Raw genomic sequence first — 23,337 nt, forward strand, 5'->3', positions numbered from 1 at the left:
ATCTGTATATACTCGATTAATAGTACTGTATCATGGTTGATCGAGGAAGATGAGCAACTCTCAACTTATTACTTAATTTAAAATGTGAAAGGATCATTTCTATTTTGGATCAACTAGTGAGCTCTCAAGTCTTGAGCACCTTCTAGCTCAAGTTCAAGCTTTCCGAGGTGGTGCGTATCGAGTTCTACTATGGCCCTTTTACACCCTAAGTTCCATACAGCAAAGAACATTGGCAAGCCTAAAATAATCAAAAGCTAAATTTACCGATTGCCTGTGACAATGGTAAACACTTTTACATATGGATATTGCCTCACCTATTCTATCCTTTGATGCTGACATTAATAGACAAACATGTTTATTTCATGAGTAACTAGTTCATGCAATCAGCAGACAGGCAGTCCAAAAACGCGTATAAGCTAGACATATCAGCTCAGGTACTTGATATTGCCATTGACCACTAAGCCAAAATTTTGGTTATACACCCTTTCCATTATAAAAATGACACCATTATATGCAAAACAATTAAGAATCATACAATAGCAGATTATGGAAGTGAGAAATTTTTAATCAGTTTTCTCCATTAATTCCAAATATACGAACCCTGTGCATATGAGGGAACTTGGCAACCACAAGCACAAAAACAGCAAGAGTGTTGAAGAAAAGCATTGGGTTCTGATAGTCAGTTGTGTGCGATGCAATCAAGTACCTGTGAGAAAATAGACATCCGTAGTAAATACTTGGTTCTACAAGCAAAGTTACGCAAGAGATACCACTTTGGAATCAACAAATACAAGTATGAAGTACTATGATAAAAATGTCTGGAAAAGGCCGTCACTTGTGCTGTAATTAGTAATGAATAATGAATGGATTTTCTCATACTTTGCATATCCTCACTTCAAATTACTCTAGGATTAGAATTTCTAACATACGATTACTTGAATCACGTGATGGAAGAAGGATAGAAATAACACAGCTTGTATTAAAGGTTACGTTTTATAAAATCACACCATATTGTTGAATAAGAGAGGCAGGGCAAATATGTAAGACAACTAATTTCACACATAAGAAATAGTTCAACAATAGTAACTTCTAACAACTACAAAGTGTTCCATTACCAAGCAACATATAAATGACATATTATAACCACCCAATCCTCTTGCTTTAACTAGGGAAAAGAAAAACTTTTTGTTAGTCACTCAGTTAGATGGCAAATGGTGAGAACCAAACAATTGCACCCGTCAACCAAGTGTTCACAAATATTATCAAATCATAATGCTGTATGATATCTTACTATTATCTGTAACCATTAAAATGACCAATCACAAAAGAAATTTTATCACTTTTAAGGAAATAAACTATAGGCTTCATATCATAAATGACAGACAAAGTCAAACGAATCTTCAATAAATTGAGAACTGCTGAATAGATAGCTTAGAAAACGCTTCTCGAATTACACTGCCCAAATCATTAACACTTGAAGTTAATTAACCTTTCTATGTTGCTTGGATAGTCCAACTCAGTAGTTCACCTTAAGCATCTGTGTCAAGCATTTAATACTCTAACATGGAATGGAGAACTGGAGGCTTGACACTTCATTTTGGACCCCAAACATGGAAAATTTTCATATGACAGCCAAGTCCGAGTATCATAGATTGTTAAAATGTCAATTAGGACTTATTTTCTACTCCGGTATGACTAATGTAGCAACAGGTTAAACACCAGCCTAAGCTTTTAAAGGCGCATCATTCATGAGTTTTTGGTAATTGATGTAGTATATAAATATATACTTCGTAATATATTGTGGGATTTTCTGCTCACAAGTACAATCACTAGAAAATTGACATAAAACTATCCTGCCACATTAATAAATAATCAGTGCAACTTGAAGTACTGTGTCTAGGTCTCTAGGACTCTAGGTGAATCGAATGACTCAGAGGGGGCAACCAATGCTACCACACCTGACAAAGGCTTAAAGGCTTACATTTCCCAGATATCTGCCTTCAGTCACAACCAGATAAGCAGCAGATTGCCAGAATCTTCTAATAAAGTTGACAAACAATTGTTCCTTCCTATGAGTAAGGTCGAAAAGTTTGAATGTGCACAGAGCAAGGAAGAATCTACGGAGGGATTAACAGGGGCCTCCCTGCGAGTTTGTGTAATACATATATAAAATGTCAGCTCGAGATTGCAACCTGGGTTCTGGCATAATGGTTCTTGGATGGAAGTCAATCATATCCTAAACTACCTAAAAGACATGTTCTAGCCTCCTCAACCTTGTGTTTTCTTCTCTCAATGGCTAACAGCTGAACACTACCCTTTTGTGCTCCAGCATCACCCCCTCCCCCCGCCCCCTAAAAAGTAAATCAGTTGGCTTCACCCCTAGCACAAGAATACAACTTACAGAACAAACAAGGCGAAAACTTGAAATAGACTCATTCCTACATATGTCTGTTCTATATTTCTGACATTTAGAGTTTATATGATTTTAAAGATACTCACAATACCACAGGAATAACGGTGAGAAATTTCCTATTCCGAGTAAGCTGCTGGCCATTTTCAATCTGCTCCCACCAAGTCAACCCATTGTAGATACCTTGATCATCAGAAAATGGTGTGCCTTTCTTCCAATGAAAGCAGTGATAAGTGACCTGAGTGAAAGAGCAAAAGCGGAATGCATTAATAAAACATGTTCAAGAAATATGTAAACATTTTTCTTCTACCAACCAACAGTTAATTACCATCCAAATATCTTCCCACTCTTTACAACTGAACAAAAAATCAACCAGCATAGAGCAAACAGTATAAAAACTACAAATGCATCTAATAGTCATCTCAGAAATCAAGAAGACGCGAGCCAGAGGAGCCACAGAAGAGATATGCTCAATTGCAGAATTCAGTATAACTGTTGGTAGTTGAGTTGAGTTTAAATAAAGAAGAACAATTGAACAAATGATTAGTCAGGCTCATGAACCTCAGGATAATTGAACTTGCAAGGCAATCTGATCATGATTACCCAAAGTCAAAATAAAACAACAATCACCGCGATCACCAAAACCCGCAAAATTCAGTTAATCAGTCACCTCTATGGCACAGTTTACTTGACCAATATACAATTTTCAGATCAAGTAATTAGATTTATTGGGTATTGTTTACTCAGCAAATTGAATTCCACATAATCTCAACAAGCGAGCATAATCATTCATCAAACAATATTAATCCAATCTACTTTTCCAAGGCAGAATTTTTTTAGGGTTTATACCATTCTAAAACTAAATCTTCCACATAAATAAACAAATCTTCCCTAATCCCCATACATTCAAAACAACCAAATTTCCAATTTTGCGCCCCTTTTCTTTATCATCAAATACACCCAAATATACCCATTAATCCTTGATTAATCAGAACCCCAGAAAACAGAGATCCAAACCCAGAAAAACAAAACAAAAATACAATCAAAGAAAAAGGGGATTAAATTAAACCCTAAAAAATAATGGGAGGAGAGAGAAACTTACGAGAAAATGAGAAAGATGAACAATGGTCCAAGCCATACCAGCAGAACAACCAAGGAGAGAGAGAGCAAGAAGCCATGAGAAGAAGAGAATGAGAATGTAGGTAGTCCATACACCTGGATACGTCATCCACTCTGTATTCTTATTCACTTCTTTCGATGCTTCTGCTCTCACATACATCAATTTCTTCTCCATTTTTCTTGTTCAATTTTTCTGGGTTTTTTGTTTCAGATTTTGTATAAACTATAAATATCAAATAAAGGGTATAAGAAGATTTTGATTTCTAAGTTTAGGGTAGGATATATTTGAAGGTCGATTTCCAGGATTAATCTTATTCAGTCTTCTACGAAAATACAAGTATATTAATTGTAGATTGGCTCAACAAACTGTACTAAAAATCTAAAATAAGAATTGAGGTGCAAATGTGCAATTAACTTCAAAGTCCACACGGTGTAGCCGTATAAGAATGAATAATTTTGGTGTCGGTTATCAACTTATCAACCCGATTGGGCAATTTTTAGTTAAATAGTTTGTCAAATAATCCATAATTCTTATATATAAAAAAAAAAAAAAAAAAGAGTAGAAGCGTGTATTATAACTAAACAAAGATAGATGTAGCCGTAACATACTAAAATTAGCGATAGGATTGGGGTTAAGTAAAATACAAGAGTTAGCAAAATGTCAAAATTTTGTGTATAGAGTTGTTTTGTTTTGACAAACTGTTATAATTGTTGTAGATGAGATTTGACAAATTCCGTTGCCTTTAATTTTATTGCATTATTATACAATTTTCTAGGAGTAAGTCGAGAATCTCTTTTTTTTTTGTAAGCTATGTTTATTTTGAATTGATTTAAGTGTATAAATGAATTGTGTTTGCTTCTCTCCCTCATAAACATAGCTCTAAAGGTTACCAATAGTGATTTGGCCAATAGTAGCCCCAATTTTCCTTTTTTTTTTAGTTAGTTCTTAAGTTTATGTCCATAACAAAGTTCATTCTCTCTATCAAAAGAAGTTTCAATCCATATATCGAGTTTTATCTCTAACTTTCTTTTATAAAGGGTTGAGGGTCATTATTCTTTATGTTCCACTACAAAATATAAATTAGTTCATTGATAGATACTTGACTGTTCAATTTTTTCATCTGCATTGAATCAAATCAAGGCCAATTAAAAATGCAACTAATCATGTATTCCTTGTGAAATGAAGTATGAAACAACAAATTAAAGAACGAGAAAAATTGTAGGACCTTATCTACAACAATCATCATAACTTCTACATATTGTGTTTCTCTTAAAACTTTAATCCACTATAAATATAAACATTTGCATTAGTTTTTGAATTACACAAACTCAAGCATAATCGGGTTTCATTCATCTTCACATCCCAGTCTTCTGCTTTCTTCATGGTATAGAGCGATTGAGATGCTCATAGGAGCACAATTCAGTCTCATATGCTTTCATAGAAGTAAAATTAGAGGGTTAGAGCACTAAAAACTCCAAACTAAATTGGAAAAGTTGGTGATTAGAGCCAATATACACTAAAGTAACTCCAAACTGAACACACATAGCTTCACTTTTGAGCGTTGCTACTAGAGTGGACCATGTTCACCTAACACGTACAACCACAACAATCATAAGTAACTACAAGTATTATTAGAAGAAGCCATGCATTTTGCGAAAAATCATACGAATTTCTTATTGTTGAAGGAAATCAGTTAGAAGAAACACAACTACATGTTGGGGATTTTGTGTTTAACAAGGGTCACAAAGAAAGCAAACAAAATAAACTGGTAAAATCTTCGAGGCGTGAACGGAATCGCTTTCCCAAAAGTATAATTCCGACCCTATACTACAAACGAGTTTCACGGAAATTTACTTAGGAGATACAACGAAGAACAATTGCAATCACAAGTAGGATGATTACAATACAATGTAGATAAGTGTATGTGATTTGTGATGATGATAAATATAGAGTTTGCAAAAGACCTTCAAGAGAAAAACTAAGTTTCGGATCTTTTTTTCTTGAAGTATCTCCAACATATGTTCACTGAACATATTTATATATAAAGCAAAAGAAACCAACAGTCACAAAGTAACTGTCAAACAACCAAGCAAAACTAACGAGAAAACCGTCAGTTTCTAAACTCCTCTGACACGCGCCCGATCGGGCCGGCCACTGTCCGACCGGGCGGCAGAGACGATTTCTAGAACTGATCCTCGCGCCCGATGGGGCGAGCACCACCCAGATCGGGCGGTAAACCGGGCCAGCTACTATTACTTCTCTAAACCGTGAAGTGTTCTGCCTTCTTTCAACCTTTTTACCAAGGTTAATTAATCTTGTTATTTGCTTTAATAATCTTGTTTAATTAATCTACAACACCATATCCTAAGTAAATTAATTAATTACATGAATTTTGTCTCCAATTCTCAAATTAATTCAACACTACACAATTCAATTTGTGGGGTCTAGTTTAATACTATAATACAACAAACAATTTAGAGTAATGACATCGTTCCCCACTTCAGATCCCTCTAGTCTATTGATCAAATGTCATGGGGGCTCTTTGGGAGATTTCCCTTTAACTCCTCCCCTTACATGACTCCCCTTTACCTTACAAAAAAAAACGAGGCTTTTAAGAGAGATATCAAACCAAACTTTTGATGAACAAGCCGAGCTTGATCTCACAAAGCCTAACCAGCTTCCAGCTGAAGTTCAAGCTTGCCTAGCTGACTAGCTGTGCCTTCAAGTTTCACTCGGCTCATATACACCAAAGTGCATACCGCATACGTCAAAGATATATTAGCAAGCCCAAAATAAACAAAGCTGAATCTCACAACTGTGTAATGTGCAAAACGTCTACAACTGGCTATTGCTTTACCTATCTGTTAAGCCGACATGAATTGAAAAAGGTATGTCTTTCACAAGAATTCATTTCATGTAATCAGCAAATAAAATCAGAATGTTAATACGAACATCCACTAAAGAAAGTAAATATAAACACTTCGCCAAAATTTTGTTGAAAATACACCTTTCCACTATAAAACAATCAATATGTGCATAACAATCAAGGATCCTACAGGGTTACAGGCTTACAGCAGCTGAGACTGGAAGTTGATACTTAGAGAACTTTTAATCATTGTTCACCGTTAATCCCAAAAATTCGCACCCTATGCATACGAGGGAACTTGGCAACCACTAGCACAAAAACGGCAAGAGTGTTCAAGAAAAGCATTGGATTCTGGTAGTCTGTTGTGTGAGATGCAATTAGGTACCTGCAAGGCACAGGACATAAGAACTTTTTTCTACAAGCAAAGGGTACAAAAGAGAGTTCATAGTTATAAGACTTAAAACTTCCGACAACTAAAATAACAGTTTTCAGTCTCCTTTAGTGACACAGCAGGTAAGTGATAAGCCTATAAACACCAAAAACATCTTACCTCCAACAAGGGAAAGCATAAATCACAGTGAGGCAGATGGCAATGGTGATTGATGACACAATCAAACATTTGTCCAAATCACCAAAGTGTTCACTAAAAGCTATTCGTTCATAATAAAAGTTACCGGGTACCAATAACACAACCAAGCTTGAGCGATTCAATGTTTAGAGAGGTCAAGACAGACAAAATCATTAAGAGTTTGACTGAAAAAGGATGAGCAAAACTAATCATATAAAATTCCTCAAATTACAACACAGACAATTAGAATCGAAAAGCTCCACATCAGGGATCTTTAGAGTAGCTTGACAAAGGCAATTATCTGTGTCACAATGAGACAACCGATACTCTAACATGGGCATGGACACTTGACTATTCATTTTGGACCAAAAATCATGCAAAATTTTTCATAGAAAAACAAAGTGAGAAACATAAATCTATTTATTCACATGTCAATCTTGTCGTAATTCTGTATATTGCAGTACTTGTCTTAAAGATAAGCTTTCTGCTTACAAAGATAGGCTGAAAGAACTGAGATAAAGAGAGAAGTCACCTGGTCAAATTTATGCACAAAGAACAGTGTCCAGACTGAAGCGAAATCTAACTAAGATGGGGTAACCAATACGGAAAAATACTACAACACTTTATAGGTAAAAAAAATATATAATGCCACATAAAACAGATGATCAGAGGCTCAGGTTTCATAGTTTCTTCATTCTGTCACAACCTGAAAATAAACAGATAACTGCCAGAACCTCATATCTAACAAAGTTGTAAACATTTTGTTCCTGCCTTATAGTAAGATGGAAAATTAATAGAAAAAACAAGTCAAACACTTAATTAAAGAGTAAACACATTCTTAAGGTAACTATGATGGCCTATATACTCACAACAACACAGGGACAACGGTGAAAAATTTCCTATTGCGGGTAAGTTGCTGGCCATTTTCAATCTGCTCCCACCAGGTCAATCCATTATAGATGCCCTGGTCTTCAGAGAATGGTGTGCCTTTCTTCCAATGAAAGAAATGATAAGTGACCTGAGCAAAAGTGGAATGCATTACTTCGAAATTTGATCAACAGATAATGAGATATGTAGGAAACAAAACAGTGGGGAAAAAACGGTAAGGAAAATATGCTAGTAGCCAAAGCATCCAACGTAATGAAAATGAATATGTTAGCTAGTAGCCTAGCAATCATCATAAAACAAACAGTTCTAGTACCCTAAGATAACAACCCAACTACATAAGCTTCTACACTATACCTCCCAGAAAGCATGCAGACATGAGCAGAGGTGCCACATGAATAATATGCTCCATGGAAGAGTATATGTTATCCAGAGTAAACATACATACTGCTCTAGACAACTGAGTCTATAAGAAGAGCAATATGATGTTTGATTTTGCTAGGCTGATCTACAAGATGGGAATTCATCATGATAAGTGAAGCGATATGAAATCAACAATTCTTCATCTGACACTGAGATCAACAACTGATGATGCTTTTGATATTCATCATGAGATTATTATCTTCAAAAGCAATATTTCTCCCATGAATACACAAATTCCTTCCTTATTGCACTAATGCTCATACACCAATAGATTGATTCCCATTCTTGCGATATTTTGTCTTAATTAGTGAAGATCATTAGAAAATGATTCGTCCTTAATTAGTTAAGTACTTAAGAAACCCCTTGTTACATCAAATTTTTCATAAGAAATGCTACTATGCTAGCAACTGCATATAGAGCAGTATCAGTACCCCACCAACACTAACTTCTCAAAAACTGTAACTCCAAATTATTGAATTAATACCTCCTCTACTTAATAATTGCAACACTTTGACTTGTATACTATTCAAACACACTTTGGTAATTAAATCTAATATAACATAATCATTAAAGTTAATAAATCACAATCATGTACGATCTTGGTAGATTCATCTCAAAGTACAATATTGCAATCTTGAGAAAGAAACTAAGTAAGAATCAAAGCCCAATTTATGCCTTATTTTATTGGTGACTCAATAAAAAGTGATAAATTTCTTCCTATATTAATCAAGAGACCCTTTTAAATATCCAAAAAGGAAGTTCCAAGTACCCCACTAACATAAATTTTTTAAAACAAAGCTAAAGTGTCCAGATTTATTTAACAAGAAACAAAACCCAATTTCTAAATTCTTATACTACTTGTATTATGATTTTTCTTAAAACAAAGCTAAAGTGTCCAGATTTATTTAACAAGAAACAAACCCAATTTCTAAATTCTTATGATTGGGTGATTATCAATTACAGTGAACCCTAAAGATCCAGCCTATGAATGAATAACAACTTTCACAATATCAACGATTAATGAAACATCGAAACAATCAAGAAAATGAGGTAAAATAATTTCAAAAAAGGAGAGAAAAAGAAGCTTACGATGAAATGAGAAAGATGAACAATGGTCCAAGCCAAACCAGAAGAACAACCGAGAAGAGAAAGAATAAGAAGCCAAGAAAAGAAGAGAATGAAAATGTAAATACTCCATAAACCTGGATAATCTACCCATTCTGTATTCTTATTCATTTCTTTTGCTGCTTCTCTTGTAACATACATTTTCTTCTCTATTTTCTTCTAGTTTTACCACTTTAAAGATTGAAAACTTATGAATTTTATGAAATTAATTTGATCCACTGTAATAGTGGGTGTTATTAATTTCGATTGATTTGGAAAATTGATGTTGCTTTTATTTTGTTTGCTAAAAAGATTGAAATGGGTGTTAACAATATAATATGGCCTATTTGGGAAAGAAGACAAGAAAAAGATTGATTTTTTTTCTAAATATATTAAGGATGAAGGATTTGGATTAATACTCCGTATTGTTTTCTAAAGGGGTTGATGGCAGGAAACTTCCTATTGTTAACTTATTAATGTGGGTGTCATGGAATGCACTTTATTTGACTACAAGATTAGATATTTAGAAGAATAACTAAATTCTCTTATATAAATACCCTCAATGAAGATTATTCAATGATATATCCAATTATTCAAAGAGAATTATTCGACTTTAAACTCAATTTGTGTTTGAATTAGATTACTACTTGATTGATGTATCATACTAATATGCAATATATTCAATGACTTAAATTACAAGTATTCTAAACCATCCATTGTATACATCACCCAACTTGAAACATTTGATCAAATTTTTAAATGGAGATAGACTCGATAAAATCAACTGCACGAGGGTGTGAAGGCTTGACCATTTATTTGAGCACTCATGAGCAATCCAAAAAAATACTTAGCTAAGAAAATTCAAGAAGTATACTCCTATAAGGAGAAGAAAGTTATTCTTAGTTTGTATACTTGTATGAAGTTTTAAGCTTAATACAACATATTTTGAGCTTTGGGCTAAAGGTTAGCAGCATCCTCGTGCGCGATGTGCCACCATAGTTTTGGTCAGCTTGGTTTGGAACATGTGAGCACCATGGATACTGTGGTCATGTGGTGTGCCTTCTTATATTGGGCCATTCCGGGATGAGAGTATGAGATCTAAATACTAATACTTCTCAATTCTCATGGTTCGTGACTATCAAATTGCCTAGTGACAAAAAAGAATAAGATGTAGGGCTGTAGGCGATTTTGTTCTTGGTTGTTATCTTGAATGATGTACAAAGACAGTTCAAAGACTTAATAGGGCTGGCTCCCTACGAACCTTCTGAAGAAAGGTCATTCTCATTCATAACTATATGGAAAAAAATTAAAGAGTTAGATCGTATCATCGATCTACTGGTAAGATACAAATTAATTACTATATATGTACAAAATTTGTCAACATTGTGACAAATTCTGTACATTCATGGTTCCAGTAATTCTACTATAGCTTGTGCACCATGAATTGTGAATTCGTCATCTCAATAGAAACCTTAAGCTATATTAAGGCTCAAGCATGAAATATTTCTAAAAAGAACAATAGGTCCAGATAAATGTGATTAACATCAAACATTTTCATTGCGCATGAACTGAAGCATGTCACCATAGGCTTAAATCAATACATGAAAATGCAATATACAGTAATACAGCTAACAGCAAGCATAGGAGGAGTGAGTAGAAAACCAGGTCAAGGACAGCTTGTAAAAATTAGGTTAATGCTCACGACTTGAATCCATTGATTTACAATTCTCAATTGTGCTGAAATTGGATTGTAAGTAGAAAATGATCAAATTACATACTCTTCTGACAGATTAGGGCCAAAAGGAATGATCAGGAAGATAAATCAGAGCTCACCGAGTCATTACTTACTGTATCCAACCCCTCTACTAACCTTCTCTTAGAAGACTTTGTTCTGTAACACCATATCTCAAAAGCTTCAGTTAAGTCAGGATAGCCTAACTGTTCAGATTCCATCCAATCACCCAGTATATCAGCCTGGTCATTTGATGGCAATGCTACTATAACCGAAACGATAGCTCCCTGGATGCCCTGGCATAGGTCTTCATCCATCCTGTAGGGGAAGCCTGTCTCGTCATTGCCCACAGAATCCAGAAGAGGCTTCATTTTCTGAATATAAGGAAGCCATGTCTTCAACAATTGCATCCTACATGCAGAAGGCAAAATTACAACGCCATAGCCCACCGCATCCAAAACCTTTGCAGTAATCTCGATAAGCTTAAACTTTAAACTCCACATGACAGATTCCAGCTTTGGGTGTTCAGCCATGCTTAGTATGAAGCTTGATAAATCAACCCACTTCAAGACAAAATCTCCCATTAAATTTATCTTTGGAAGCAAATTGCATAACCATTCAAGACCACTTAGATTGTGCAACATATTATTCTCAGAATTTTCAAAGGAAATGTCAGAGTGTGATAGGAGTGATGAAAATTCCTTTTGGAACATCATAAACATCTGAGAAAGACCCTTTCTTATCTCAGATCTTACTTCATCATCAGCAGTAACTAGTGGGGTTTCTTCATCTTCCCCTAGCATATACTCTATCTGCTCTTGAGCGGAGATCCTAATTTCATCCCCAAATGGAGGGCAAGGGGGAGAGATGGACATGGCATATCGAACTGCAGCAAGAAATACATTTTTGGTAGAATTTGGATCTAGAGGCTTAAGCCGGGCCAAAATAGGCAAGGCTATATCACCGAGTTTAGGCACAATTCTTAATATCTCCTCCTCTTCCTTGTCTTCCCAAGGAACAGCTTCTAAGTAATCAACACAGGTTTTCGCAATTTCTTCACATTGTAAAGACACTGCTACCTGGAGAACACCAAGGGCTGAATTTACGCTTTTCCATGAGTCAATAAGTGAGCTGGCAGGAAGGTGAAGGTGGTTCAAGAGATGAACATAGTGATCATAGTCAACAACTGAGCAATGAACTTCAATGCAAGAACCAAAAGTAGGGGACAAGAGCTGATCCGCAAAAAATTTGCTCTTTCCTTTCAAGACGGAAGGTTTAAAAAAGAAAATTCGTTGGGTTCCTTGCTCACTAGTTCTCAAGCAAACGGCAATGTCTTTGATATTATGATCATCTCTGGGTTCACAGCTCTTTTCTACTGCAGTTTCATCCATATGTTGTGAGAAAAGTCAAAATGACTCATACTTGTGCAGCTGAAATGAAGTACGGGTGCCATTGACATCAGAAAACTACATAAATCATGCAAATCAATGTCCGGAAATAGTGTCATATTTACAGCTATGATATTCAAGTCCCTAGCTAATTCGCTATACCAGAAATGGAATCCAGGGTTTCATAAATGGAGATACAGCAAAAGTAAAAAAGACATACTACACGTTACATGTCTTATCTTTTCAAGTAATGCAAATAGTGTAACCCAATATTGTACTAAGGAGAAAGTGTTCCATAAGTTATGAATCTTAAGATCATTATTTTTAGTTGTTTGTAGATAGTTTGCAGATTAAATTGATTTAAGTACATCTTTCATCAATTCCTAATTAAATTAAGTTCATAACAACGAGAAACACAATTCACAATACAGATAACACGATCAACCAATTATCAAACCTTTCAACAGCAATCATTACTTCAATTCCATACAAAAATACACAATGGTAACAATATATCAAGTTTCTCCACCATTATTGATTCATACTAGCATAATAACTTTACCAAATTAACATAAAATCAGTCACATACACAATATCAATCAGTCAATCAATTAATTCATAAGCATATAAATCAAACAACTGAACCCATTATATCAACCTGATTGATTAATAAACAAATTCAAAGTTCAGAAAGTCGATCAATAAAATAATAAAACAATCGAACGACTTAACAGACAGAGTAAATAAATCACGAATTCACCTAAATATGTTCAAACTTTTATTCAGCCAAACCCTAATTCCTAAATAAATCCAAAGTTGATACCCAAATTTTACAAAAATTGTATTCAATTAATAAAGTACAAAAGCTCTGAAACAAATCTCGAAAAAATGAAAATGAAATGTAAGAGAGAGAAAAGTACTAACATAGAAATGGCGCGGCGATTTTGCGAATTAGCGGTATTGCTGGTGGCTGTTGGCTGTTGCGGTAGAGCGGTCTTTACGGTAGTTTACTGTAGTGAAGAGAGTATGTGTATAGACTATACACTATAGACTTGAGGAGAGTCGTGGGGCTTGACGCTTTTTCAGCTCAATTGAATTAAACTAAACTAAATTGATTTAAGGTACATAAGGTCTGTTCTGATACGATTATTTTCAGTTCAGTTAAGCTCAATTCTAATAAGTTTAATTCAGTTCAGTTCAGCTCTAATAAGTTCACTTCAGCTCAACTCATTTCAGCCAATCAGAACAGGCTCGTAGTATAAAAAAAAAAGCTACTCTTTCTCGAAACAAACTCCTCCTAACTTCCTAAACGTGTTAGGGTATGTCAAGAAATCCTAAAGTTAATGTACAAATGTCTCTTAGCTCCACCTTGCAAATAAAGGTTTGTCTAAGGGCTTCACCTTGATGTCCGATAACTCGTCCTGCCAAAAAAAAAGAAGGTTAGCTGCCTTGGGGATGCGATCCAGAAAAATCCCTCCAATGCTTAAATCAACGAATTATCCTTTTTAGAAAGAAAAAGAAGAGAGAGCCGGAGAGAGAAAGAGAAAGATTCGAAAAAAGTCTCAGTCAATGAATGATGGGCTAGAGATAGGTGTACTTTTCTGGTGACATACTTGTGCTTGAGTGGACAAATTATGGGCAAATCCGTACTTTGTAATGATTAATGATGGGCTAGATCATGAAAGGGTATTTTCATCGTTTCGGATGCAATAGGCTTAAGATATGGACTAGGCCCATACAGCAAACAAAATTGAATTGAATTAAAAATAAGTTTCCATAATTATAATTAAGGAATAAGACCTTATTATATTAAGTCCTATTTTTTTGAACTACTTTGTTTTGCTGAAATTTGCTCTACTCATTAAATCCCACACTACTGACTCAATCTGCTCTGTTCGGCTCTGTTGAAATCTATTTTGCTTTATTTTCCCAGAATCTCAAAGAAACACAACCTTAGTGTATTACAAATACCTATTAAGAGTAGTACTTTTTGTCTATTTATAACACGTATTTTGATTATTAAAAAAATTACTTTAATGGAGTAAAAACATAAGGGTCATGAACAGATAAGGGATAACTTTACTAATAATTGAACATATACACCTAAAATTTTTAATACGTATTGACTTTTAATGGAGTAAAAAATAAGGGTCATAAACGGATAAGAGATAACTTTACTAATAATTAAAAATATACACCTAAAATTTTTAATACGTATTGACTTATTGCATATTTATAGGGTTTTATTTGTAGACTTTTTACTCCATAAAGAATTACACTCAATTTTTTGGAGGAGAAAACAGCTTGTTAGAGATTATAGATGTTAAGATGTATAGTTCAATCCACTCTTAGTTTGTTACTAGTCAATATTGCCAGTTTAAGGGTACCTGCAGGCTACTGAGCTAGTCAAGTACTCAAGTATGATGTTATCAAAGTTAACAAGGTCCAAACATTCTTGGTCTTCTAGCATTTGATAAACAAATTAATACTCCAAGTCCTCTTTAATCATTATCTAAGGTTATAGCCTCATCAAATTGAATTATGATGTTTGATAGGCAATAAGAAATCTATGTGATAAAGAAGATGTTCGAAACTAGCTACCAATAGTAAAAAGTCTTCTGCTTTTTTCCAACTCGATTGTAATAAAATGATAATTATGTGAAAATGAATTATTTTTGATTTCTTATATGATAACCGCTAATTAAACGTTCAAATCCACAATAAAAATGTATTTTTCTTTTGACACTCCATTATTTCTTTCCTTTATCGACTTATTGTTTAGCCATGTTGAATTAAACATACGCTACTAACTAGACTGAATCATAAGCTTTCAAAAAAACCAATATAACAACTAATTTGAGATGGAGTCACAAGAACGTCCACGTTTTTGTTTTAGACTTTTCTTTCACTGTGCCTTTTTAGATTTTACCCTTTTATTTGTTACCTTTCTCAAGAATTAAAAAAATTACCCCAATAACTTGGTTATTTGTAGTACTAAAAACGGTAGGTGGGTCAAAAAAATGGACCGGGCTGTAGTGTAAGTAAAGCTAGCTTAGACATTCTCTGGCAATGACAGGTCTGCTAAATGTGAAGGATGAAAAATTAAGTGTCGGGCTGTCTTTGGGCTTTTTTTAAGTGGGTGGGGTCCACCTCGTTTGGACCCATAACATTCCTTTGGAATTTGGGAGTTTGGGACACTACACTGACCCCTTCTATCATTGGATCATTGGCGCCTCTTATTTTGTTCACCTAATTATACCAATCCATTATTAATCTCAATTAAATACTCCCTTTTTTATATTTTTATTACTCAGTACTCCCTATTGTTTTTGTTTTTGTTTTTGGATTAAAAGAGAGCCGAATGAATAAGTGATGTAAGCAAGATTTTATCTCAAATCTTAAATAATTTAATCAATTTTGACCAACTTTTAGGGCTTGTTTGACATCGTTTTTTGTTTTCAGTTTTCAGTTTTTTTTTTTTTTTGAAAATTAAAAATCAAAAACAGGAAACAAGAAAAAGGTGTTTCCACTTTTTTGTTGCCAGTTTTCAAAATTATCATGATTTTAATAAGTTTGAATAATTTTTGACTCGTTATGTGACATATTTTATATGGTTTTAAAAAACAAAAAACAAAAAAAAACACAGTGATGCCAAACTAACCCTAATCTAGTTGATCAAATAGTGAGGGAATAACTCAAGTGCTTAACGTTGCTTTCTTACATGTCTTTGTGGCTCTTTACTACCCTCTACACACAAACAAAAGAAAAAAAAAAAAAAAAACTAGTTAATCATCCATATATTTTTTTTGTAATGTTATATTTTAAAACCATGAACCTTAGCTTCACCTTAGTAGGGATCAAACAAATTGGAAACTACATCTTGGTTCAACATTTTATCCATAAATATCACTTAAAGCGTGACTCAAAATACATTAGGTTGTAGTTGTAGCCTAACATGCAAGAAATGGTTTTAAATCTCTATAAAGTAGGCAGCAAGTCTTTGTATATATGTACAAGTAGAATTAGAGATTTAAATTGATTAAATGCTTTAATCTATTCGATTAATCAATTCTTCATCTTCCTAATCATAAAAAAACATTTAACCACTATTGTTTTATTTGTGTCAATTTTTTAGTAAAATTATCTATAATTTTTAGTAAAATTACCTCCTTTTTTCTTCTTCTTTTTTATATATTTTTTATTTATTTTTTATTTTTTACAAAATTTGGCTTCATGAAACCTAGACCTTAACATAGGAGGAAAATAGATTTGGCCTTTGTATCCTATTATTGCCAACTTTAACTTGTTTTCATTAAGTTAACTTAATTTTACTACACAATTTTAATTGGTTATTGCCTATTGGTGGTAATAGGAGAATGAAGATGCCCTTTTTTTTTGGGAGCTTAAAGTTTTAAAAAATAAAATAAACATTAACTTATTTTTGCTACAATTCAGTTAAGGAGCATAAAGGCACGATTAAAAATATAAGTATCAAATTGGTACTAAGTTCAAATTTTATACAAAATAACAACCGGCTTTTAAGTGAACAATTGTAAAACAATTGTAATAATTGTACATTTTAGCCTTACTTGATAGCTTTTATCCAAGATTTCATAATCATAGTTTTGTTCCCTTAATTAAAGATTTAATTTTGTTTATTGTCAACATTGACCCAAACGATGGTAGTGGTGGCAACTGGCAAGGAGGGAAGGATGATTTTCTGAGCAAAAAGGGAATGACGTAAAGTAGACACTTGTAATAAGTTTTCTTTAATTTATTAATAATAAGTTTTTTCAAAAAAAAAAAGGTTCGAATTTCTTTAGAACTAGTATAACTGTAATAATATTATTTCTAACAAATCACTAATGCTTTGGATTTTCTTTAGCTAATTTGATTATTATTATTGTTGTTATTGATTGAGTGACCAAATATGGAGCAGTAAATTAACTAGGTTAAGTCGCATGTTTATTTGATCATTGATCTAGGATTAAAAGGGATTGTAAGAAACAAGGATAGTTGATATGTAACTTAATATTCAATGGTCCACAACATAAATAAACTTGGCCAATGGCTATAGTATATTCTTTTCAAACTAATGAAATCATCCTTTTCTTTCCAATAGCATTTCCATATTCTTTTCCCCAAATAAAAATCACATCATTTATGATAACAAAAAAAAAATATTAAAAAAAAAGGTAAAATACATACTCCATATTTTGTTGTTAAAATTAACAATTACAAACTAGTCTATGGAAAAGGGTCAACTGATACACTCATTATATACATGCGCTACCTCATTAGATTATGATCGAGCCGTGAATATACACATGGTCAATTTAGAGTGCAGTATGTGCACATGTAATGAATTGTATACAATACTACATTAATACATTATTAAAATTGAAGATTTTTTTATAAAATGGTTGTAGTAATAAGAACACAGTAGTTCTTAAGGAAGAAGAAGAAGAGAAATAGAAGAGAGAATTCTAGAGAGAGAAGAAGATTGTAAGAGGAATTTTATTAATTTGTGATCTGATCCCTCATACATTACAGGAGAAACAATTTATATCAAATAAACAAAATAGAAGAATAATAAAAGAGCTGGCAGAGCATTAACCACCTCTAACAAACTCACTGACGTGGCATAACAAACCCAAAACATGACAAAAGCATGATCTATGCTCAATACCCCCCCCCCTCAAGAATGAATGTCTGAACATTGAGATTGTAAGACAGGCCATTCTTGAGATACAAAATTCTGAGCCAAACCAATCCTTGAAGCAAGGAACCGATGCTGATCAGCACCCAATGGTTTCGTCATAATATCTGCAAGCTGCAAAGCAGATCTAACATGCTTCAGAACAATCAAGCCACTCTGCACTTTCTCCCTAACATAATGAACATCAAGTTTTTGATGTTTACTTCGAAGCTGCTTAGTCTTCTCATGAAACACTGGATTTTCTGCTAAATGAATAGCAGAAATGTTATCACAAAACAATGTAATAGGAGTTGGAATAAAGACATGTAGCTCAGCCAACAATTGCTCCAACCATACAACTTCATCTGTTGTCTGACTTAAGCTCCTATATTCAGCTTTTGTGGAGCTCTTAGAAACCACTTTCTGTTTCTTGGTTTTCCAAGAAATCAAGGAATTCCCAAGGAAAACACAATAACCAGTGAGAGATCTTCCTGTATATGAACACATACCCCAATCAGCATCACTATATGGAGTCAGAATCAACTCAGAATTAACAGGGTAAAATAATCCAAGATTTAATGTTCCCTTCAAATACTTGAGCACATGAACAACTGCTTTAAAATGAGGAACTCTTGGAGCAGATAAAAATTGACTTAATTGCTGAACAGCAAAAGAAATATCTGGCCTTGATAAATTGAGATAAAGAAACTTCCCAATTAATCTTCTGTAAACCTCAGCATCTGGCAATAATTCACCATCATGAATACTAAGCTTCAATCCTTTCTAAAGAGGAAAAGCAACTGAAGAACAGTTCTCCATATTCTGGTCCCTCAATAAATCCAAAATATATTTTCTCTAATTTAACAGGACACCAGAAGTAGATCTAGATACCTCAATACCTAGGAAATATTTCAAACTGCCTAAATCTTTGATTGTAAAAGCAGTGTGCAAAGCAGCCTTCAAAGTAGTAATAAGGACAAAATCACTACCAATAACCAGCAAATCATCAACATATGCAACCACAACAGTAAAAGAAACTGAATTGGACATGAAGAATAAGGAATAATCCTGCTGTGACTGAGTAAAACCTCATTGAACCAGAAACTTACTCAATTCCTTATTCCAGCATCTAGAGGCTTGTTTCAAACCATATAATGACCTCTTTAGCCTACATACTTGCCCAGGCTGAGCTTTTGAATATCCAGGAGGAGGAGACATATATACCTCTTCATCCAGAAAACCATGGAAGAAAGCATTATTGATGTCTAACTGTTGTATATCCCAACCTTTCACAGTTGCCAAAGCAAGCACAACCCTGACTGTAGTTAACTTTGCCACAGGACTAAAAGTGTGTTTATAATTCTTGCCTGAAATTTGTTTGTCACCCCTAGCAACAAGCCTAGCTTTGCACCTTTCAACTTCACCATCAGGTTTGAACTTAGTCTTATAAACCCATTTACATCCTATGGGTTTTTTATCTGGAGGCAAAGATGTTAACTCCCAGGTATCATAAAGTTCAAGAGCCTGTAATTCTTGTTCCATTGCAACCACCCATTCAGGATGATCTTTAGCTTGAAATAAGAAGAAGGCTCATAAGCTGTCAAGACCAAAGACAGACTATGCAGATTTTATGAACTCAAATTAGCCAAAGATGGTTCCCCAAAAACATTGAAAGATAATGACTGAGCACTGTCCTATTCCTGAACACTTCTGTGAGAAGGAGGAGCTAGAACAAAATCCTTAAACTTACTAGGAAGTTTACAAGGTCTTGAAGAAACCCTTGGCTGAATAGCATCATGGATTACAGGTGAATGAACAGAAGAAACAGAATCAGAAGAAATATGATCAGAAGAATTGGCAGAATCAGAATGTTGAGAAAAAATTGGAGAAATAGGAGAATTAGAAGAAGGAGAAGAAATTTCTGGAAACAGAAAATCAGAAGAATCTAGAGCAGGGTTAACCAAATCCACTGCGACAGAAGGAATAGGAACAGGAGAAGGAGAAGGCTTAAAAGGAAAAATATCTTCAAAAAAATAAGCATCTCTGTTTAAAACAACCTTATGTGACTCCAAATCATAAAATTTATAACCCTTTGCCCAAAAGGATAACCTATGAACACACATTTGCTTGACCTAGGAGCAAACTTGTCTGAAGTCTTTTGTAAAGGATAGGCCAAACAACCCAAAACTCTCAAATGATCATAAGAGGGAGAAATATTCATCAAAACTTCATAAGGAGTCTTCCAATGCAACACAGAATTTGGAAGCAAATTGATCAAATAAGTGGCAGTGAGTAAACAATCTCCCCAAAATTTGAAAGGCAAACCAGAGTACAATCTCAAAGTTCTTGCTGTCTCTAATAAATGCATGTGTTTCCTTTCTACCCTTCCATTTTGTTCAGGAACCCCAGGTAAAATTCTCTGATGAATCACCCCATTTGCAGCAAAAAACAAAGCACAAGAATCCTTAATGATTTCAGTTCCATTATCACTTCTGATCATCTTAATACTCTTCCCAAACTGAGTTTTAACATACTCAAAGAAATTAGAAATAACTGGAAAAACTTGAGTCTTATCATGAATCAAGTAAGTCCAAGTTACCCTAGAATGATCATCCAAAATGGTCAAGAAATAGGTAGCACCAGTCAAACTAGGTCTCCTATACTTACCCCATAAATCAATATGCACAAGATCAAAAGAAGCTAAAGCATGAGAATCAGAAAGTTCAAAAGGCAACTTATGATGTTTTCCAAGAACACAGGCCTCACAAGAAAAATCTGTTTTATTATTAATATTCCCAAAGCAAGGATCAGATACATGTCTTAATTTTCCAATAGAAGCATGTCCTAATCTAGCATGCAACAACTCAATGCTAGGATTTATAGACTTAATAATAGTATTCTGAACAAAAGAAACACTATTATCAACATCAATAACAGAAGCAAAATTGTTATTGAGAGAAACAGAGGAAGAAAATTTGTATAAACCTGCAACCCTTGTGCCAGCAGCCTGAATTTTCTTAGTAGTGAGGTCTTGAAAGACACATGAATCTTGCTCAAAGATTGCAACCAGATTACTATGATCAAGTAGTCTACCCACAGATAAAAGGTTGTGCTTAAACTCAGGAATGTACAACACATTGTACAGACTAACTAAAGGAGTCAAAGCAACAATTCCACAATATTCAACAGATTTAATTGTTCCATCAGGCAGAGTGACTTTAACAGGATTCTTAAGATGCTTTATAGAAGCAAACAATGCTAAATTAGCAACCATATGATCAGTTGCTCCAGTGTCTATAATCCAACTAGAATGATCAAAATATTTAACCAAACTAGAAGCATTAGAGACAGAAATCATACCAGCAAAATTAACAGCAGCACTAAGAGGATTATCCTCCACAGAAGAAGAACCAGAAGCTACATGACCTCCACCACCTTGCTGCATCATCTTAATAACCCGATTGTATATTGCAGAAGCCATAACAGGATCTACTGCAGACTGTGAAGCAAAATCGACTGCAGGAGCTTTGCCAAGAATACCAGCAGAATCATTTTCTTGAAACACATTATGAACAAACTTTGCACCTGAAGCATTCTGAACTCCAGATTTAGGTTTCTCCATGTTCCACCAATCAGGAAAACCATTGAGCTTAAAACACTAATCAATAGGATGTCCCTTCTTTTTGTAATATTGACAAACAATATCACTTTTTTGCTTCTTGAAATCCTTCTTGACAGTGTAAGCAGGCTTAGGAAACACCTTAACAGCAGCATGCAAAGCATTCATTTCAGGAGAAACAGAAGAATTCAACCTATGCTGATTTTCAACTTGTTGCAAAGTATAATATGCCTTATGTACATGAGGCAAAGGATCTGATCCTAACAGATTCGTTTTAACTTGATCATAATTGCTATTGAAACCAGAAAGTAATTACATCAATTTGTTCCTTTGATCATTTTCCAGAATTTTCTTTAAAATACCACAAGTACATTGTTGCATAGCTCCACAAGTACAAGCAGGAAAACCTTCAAGAATCTTATCCATGGAGTTAAGGATCCATGACATCACCATATAATCGTTGCGAAGCCATTTCTGATAATCAACATAATCAGTTGCTGGCATTGACAACGATCCATCAACAAACTGGAGCTTATTCCGAGCGATCAACGCCATTTTCACTGATCGACTCCAATTAAGGTAATTAGATCTAGTAAGAATATGAGTTCCTAATTGCATACCAGGATGATCTCCATTGCTCAAAAAATAAGGATCATTGAGATTAATCGGAGAATTAAGCGATTGATTAGCCACCATTACTGAAACAATCAAAGAAAAAATAAGAACAAATTGATCCAGAAATCAACCAGAAATAACAATCGAATTTCAAGAAAAAATCGATTCAAGAAGAAATTCGATTGAAAAACAAAGAAATTCAAAATAAATCGAAGATAAAAACACCAGAATCACTGATGCTCTGATACCATAATAAGAACACAGTAGTTCTTAAGGAAGAAGAAGAAGAGAAATAGAAGAGAGAATTCTAGAGAGAGAAGAAGATTGTAAGAGGAATTTTATTAATTTGTGATCTGATCCCTCATACATTACAGGAGAAACAATTTATATCAAATAAACAAAATAGAAGAATAATAAAAGAGCTGGCAGAGCATTAACCACCTCTAACAAACTCACTGACGTGGCATAACAAACCCAAAACATGACAAAAGCATGATCTATGCTCAATATGTAGACTTAGCTTACATAGGATATATGCGATTGGAGAAGAATGGAGAAACTAGACCTGGTATAATAATTTGAGAGATTACTCTTCTATAGCCAACAATTCTTAGTGCACAATTTTACTTAGACTTAGCTTTCCAAATTCCAACTCTTACTTTCCTTTTATAGGTATGTCTAAACTAACACGATTTCATATTCTCCCCCAAAATCATCCAACATCCATTACAATTAGTATTAGTTAACTTTCAACATTGGAGAGGAATTTTTGCTGAATGGACTTTATATATACAAACTGTAAAGTATCTATCTTTGACTTGATGAGAAACTATATATTATGCTTAACCAATGAGAAATTGACTTCTTTTCCAATCATGCAAATTTAATTAAAAATATTTTGACATGGAA

At 34.1% G+C, this 23,337-nt stretch overlaps 3 protein-coding genes across 4 annotated transcripts; all 3 read right to left on the reverse strand.

Annotated features, from left to right (window-relative positions):
• Positions 1-244: 244 nt before the first annotated feature.
• Positions 245-3,994, reverse strand: LOC110722745 (ORM1-like protein 2). The gene is made up of 3 exons (XM_021902032.1): positions 3,513-3,994; positions 2,500-2,648; positions 245-706 (listed from the first exon to the last, which is right to left on the reverse strand). The coding sequence occupies exons 1-3, from the start codon at positions 3,702-3,704 to the stop codon at positions 568-570; spliced, it is 480 nt and encodes a 159-aa protein (XP_021757724.1). The 5' UTR covers positions 3,705-3,994; the 3' UTR covers positions 245-567.
• A 2,431-nt stretch (positions 3,995-6,425) lies between these two features.
• On the reverse strand, positions 6,426-9,864 carry LOC110722746 (uncharacterized protein C119.09c-like). The gene is made up of 3 exons (XM_021902033.1): positions 9,362-9,864; positions 7,834-7,982; positions 6,426-6,781 (listed from the first exon to the last, which is right to left on the reverse strand). The coding sequence occupies exons 1-3, from the start codon at positions 9,536-9,538 to the stop codon at positions 6,643-6,645; spliced, it is 465 nt and encodes a 154-aa protein (XP_021757725.1). The 5' UTR covers positions 9,539-9,864; the 3' UTR covers positions 6,426-6,642.
• Positions 9,865-10,874: 1,010 nt separating this feature from the next.
• On the reverse strand, positions 10,875-13,549 carry LOC110722747 (BTB/POZ domain-containing protein At3g05675-like). 2 transcript variants are annotated; one of them, XM_021902036.1, is made up of 2 exons: positions 13,421-13,549; positions 10,875-12,574 (listed from the first exon to the last, which is right to left on the reverse strand). In XM_021902036.1, the coding sequence occupies exon 2, from the start codon at positions 12,497-12,499 to the stop codon at positions 11,186-11,188; it is 1,314 nt and encodes a 437-aa protein (XP_021757728.1). In that variant the 5' UTR covers positions 12,500-12,574; positions 13,421-13,549; the 3' UTR covers positions 10,875-11,185. The 2 variants fall into 2 exon arrangements, with proteins under 2 accessions (XP_021757728.1, XP_021757726.1); XM_021902034.1 differs by having other exon boundaries at positions 10,875-12,538; positions 13,421-13,548.
• Between the last annotated feature and the right edge of the window lie 9,788 nt (positions 13,550-23,337).

Source organism: Chenopodium quinoa, unplaced genomic scaffold, assembly GCF_001683475.1.
Source record: "Chenopodium quinoa cultivar QQ74 unplaced genomic scaffold, ASM168347v1, whole genome shotgun sequence".
Lineage (NCBI taxonomy): Eukaryota > Viridiplantae > Streptophyta > Magnoliopsida > Caryophyllales > Amaranthaceae > Chenopodium > Chenopodium quinoa.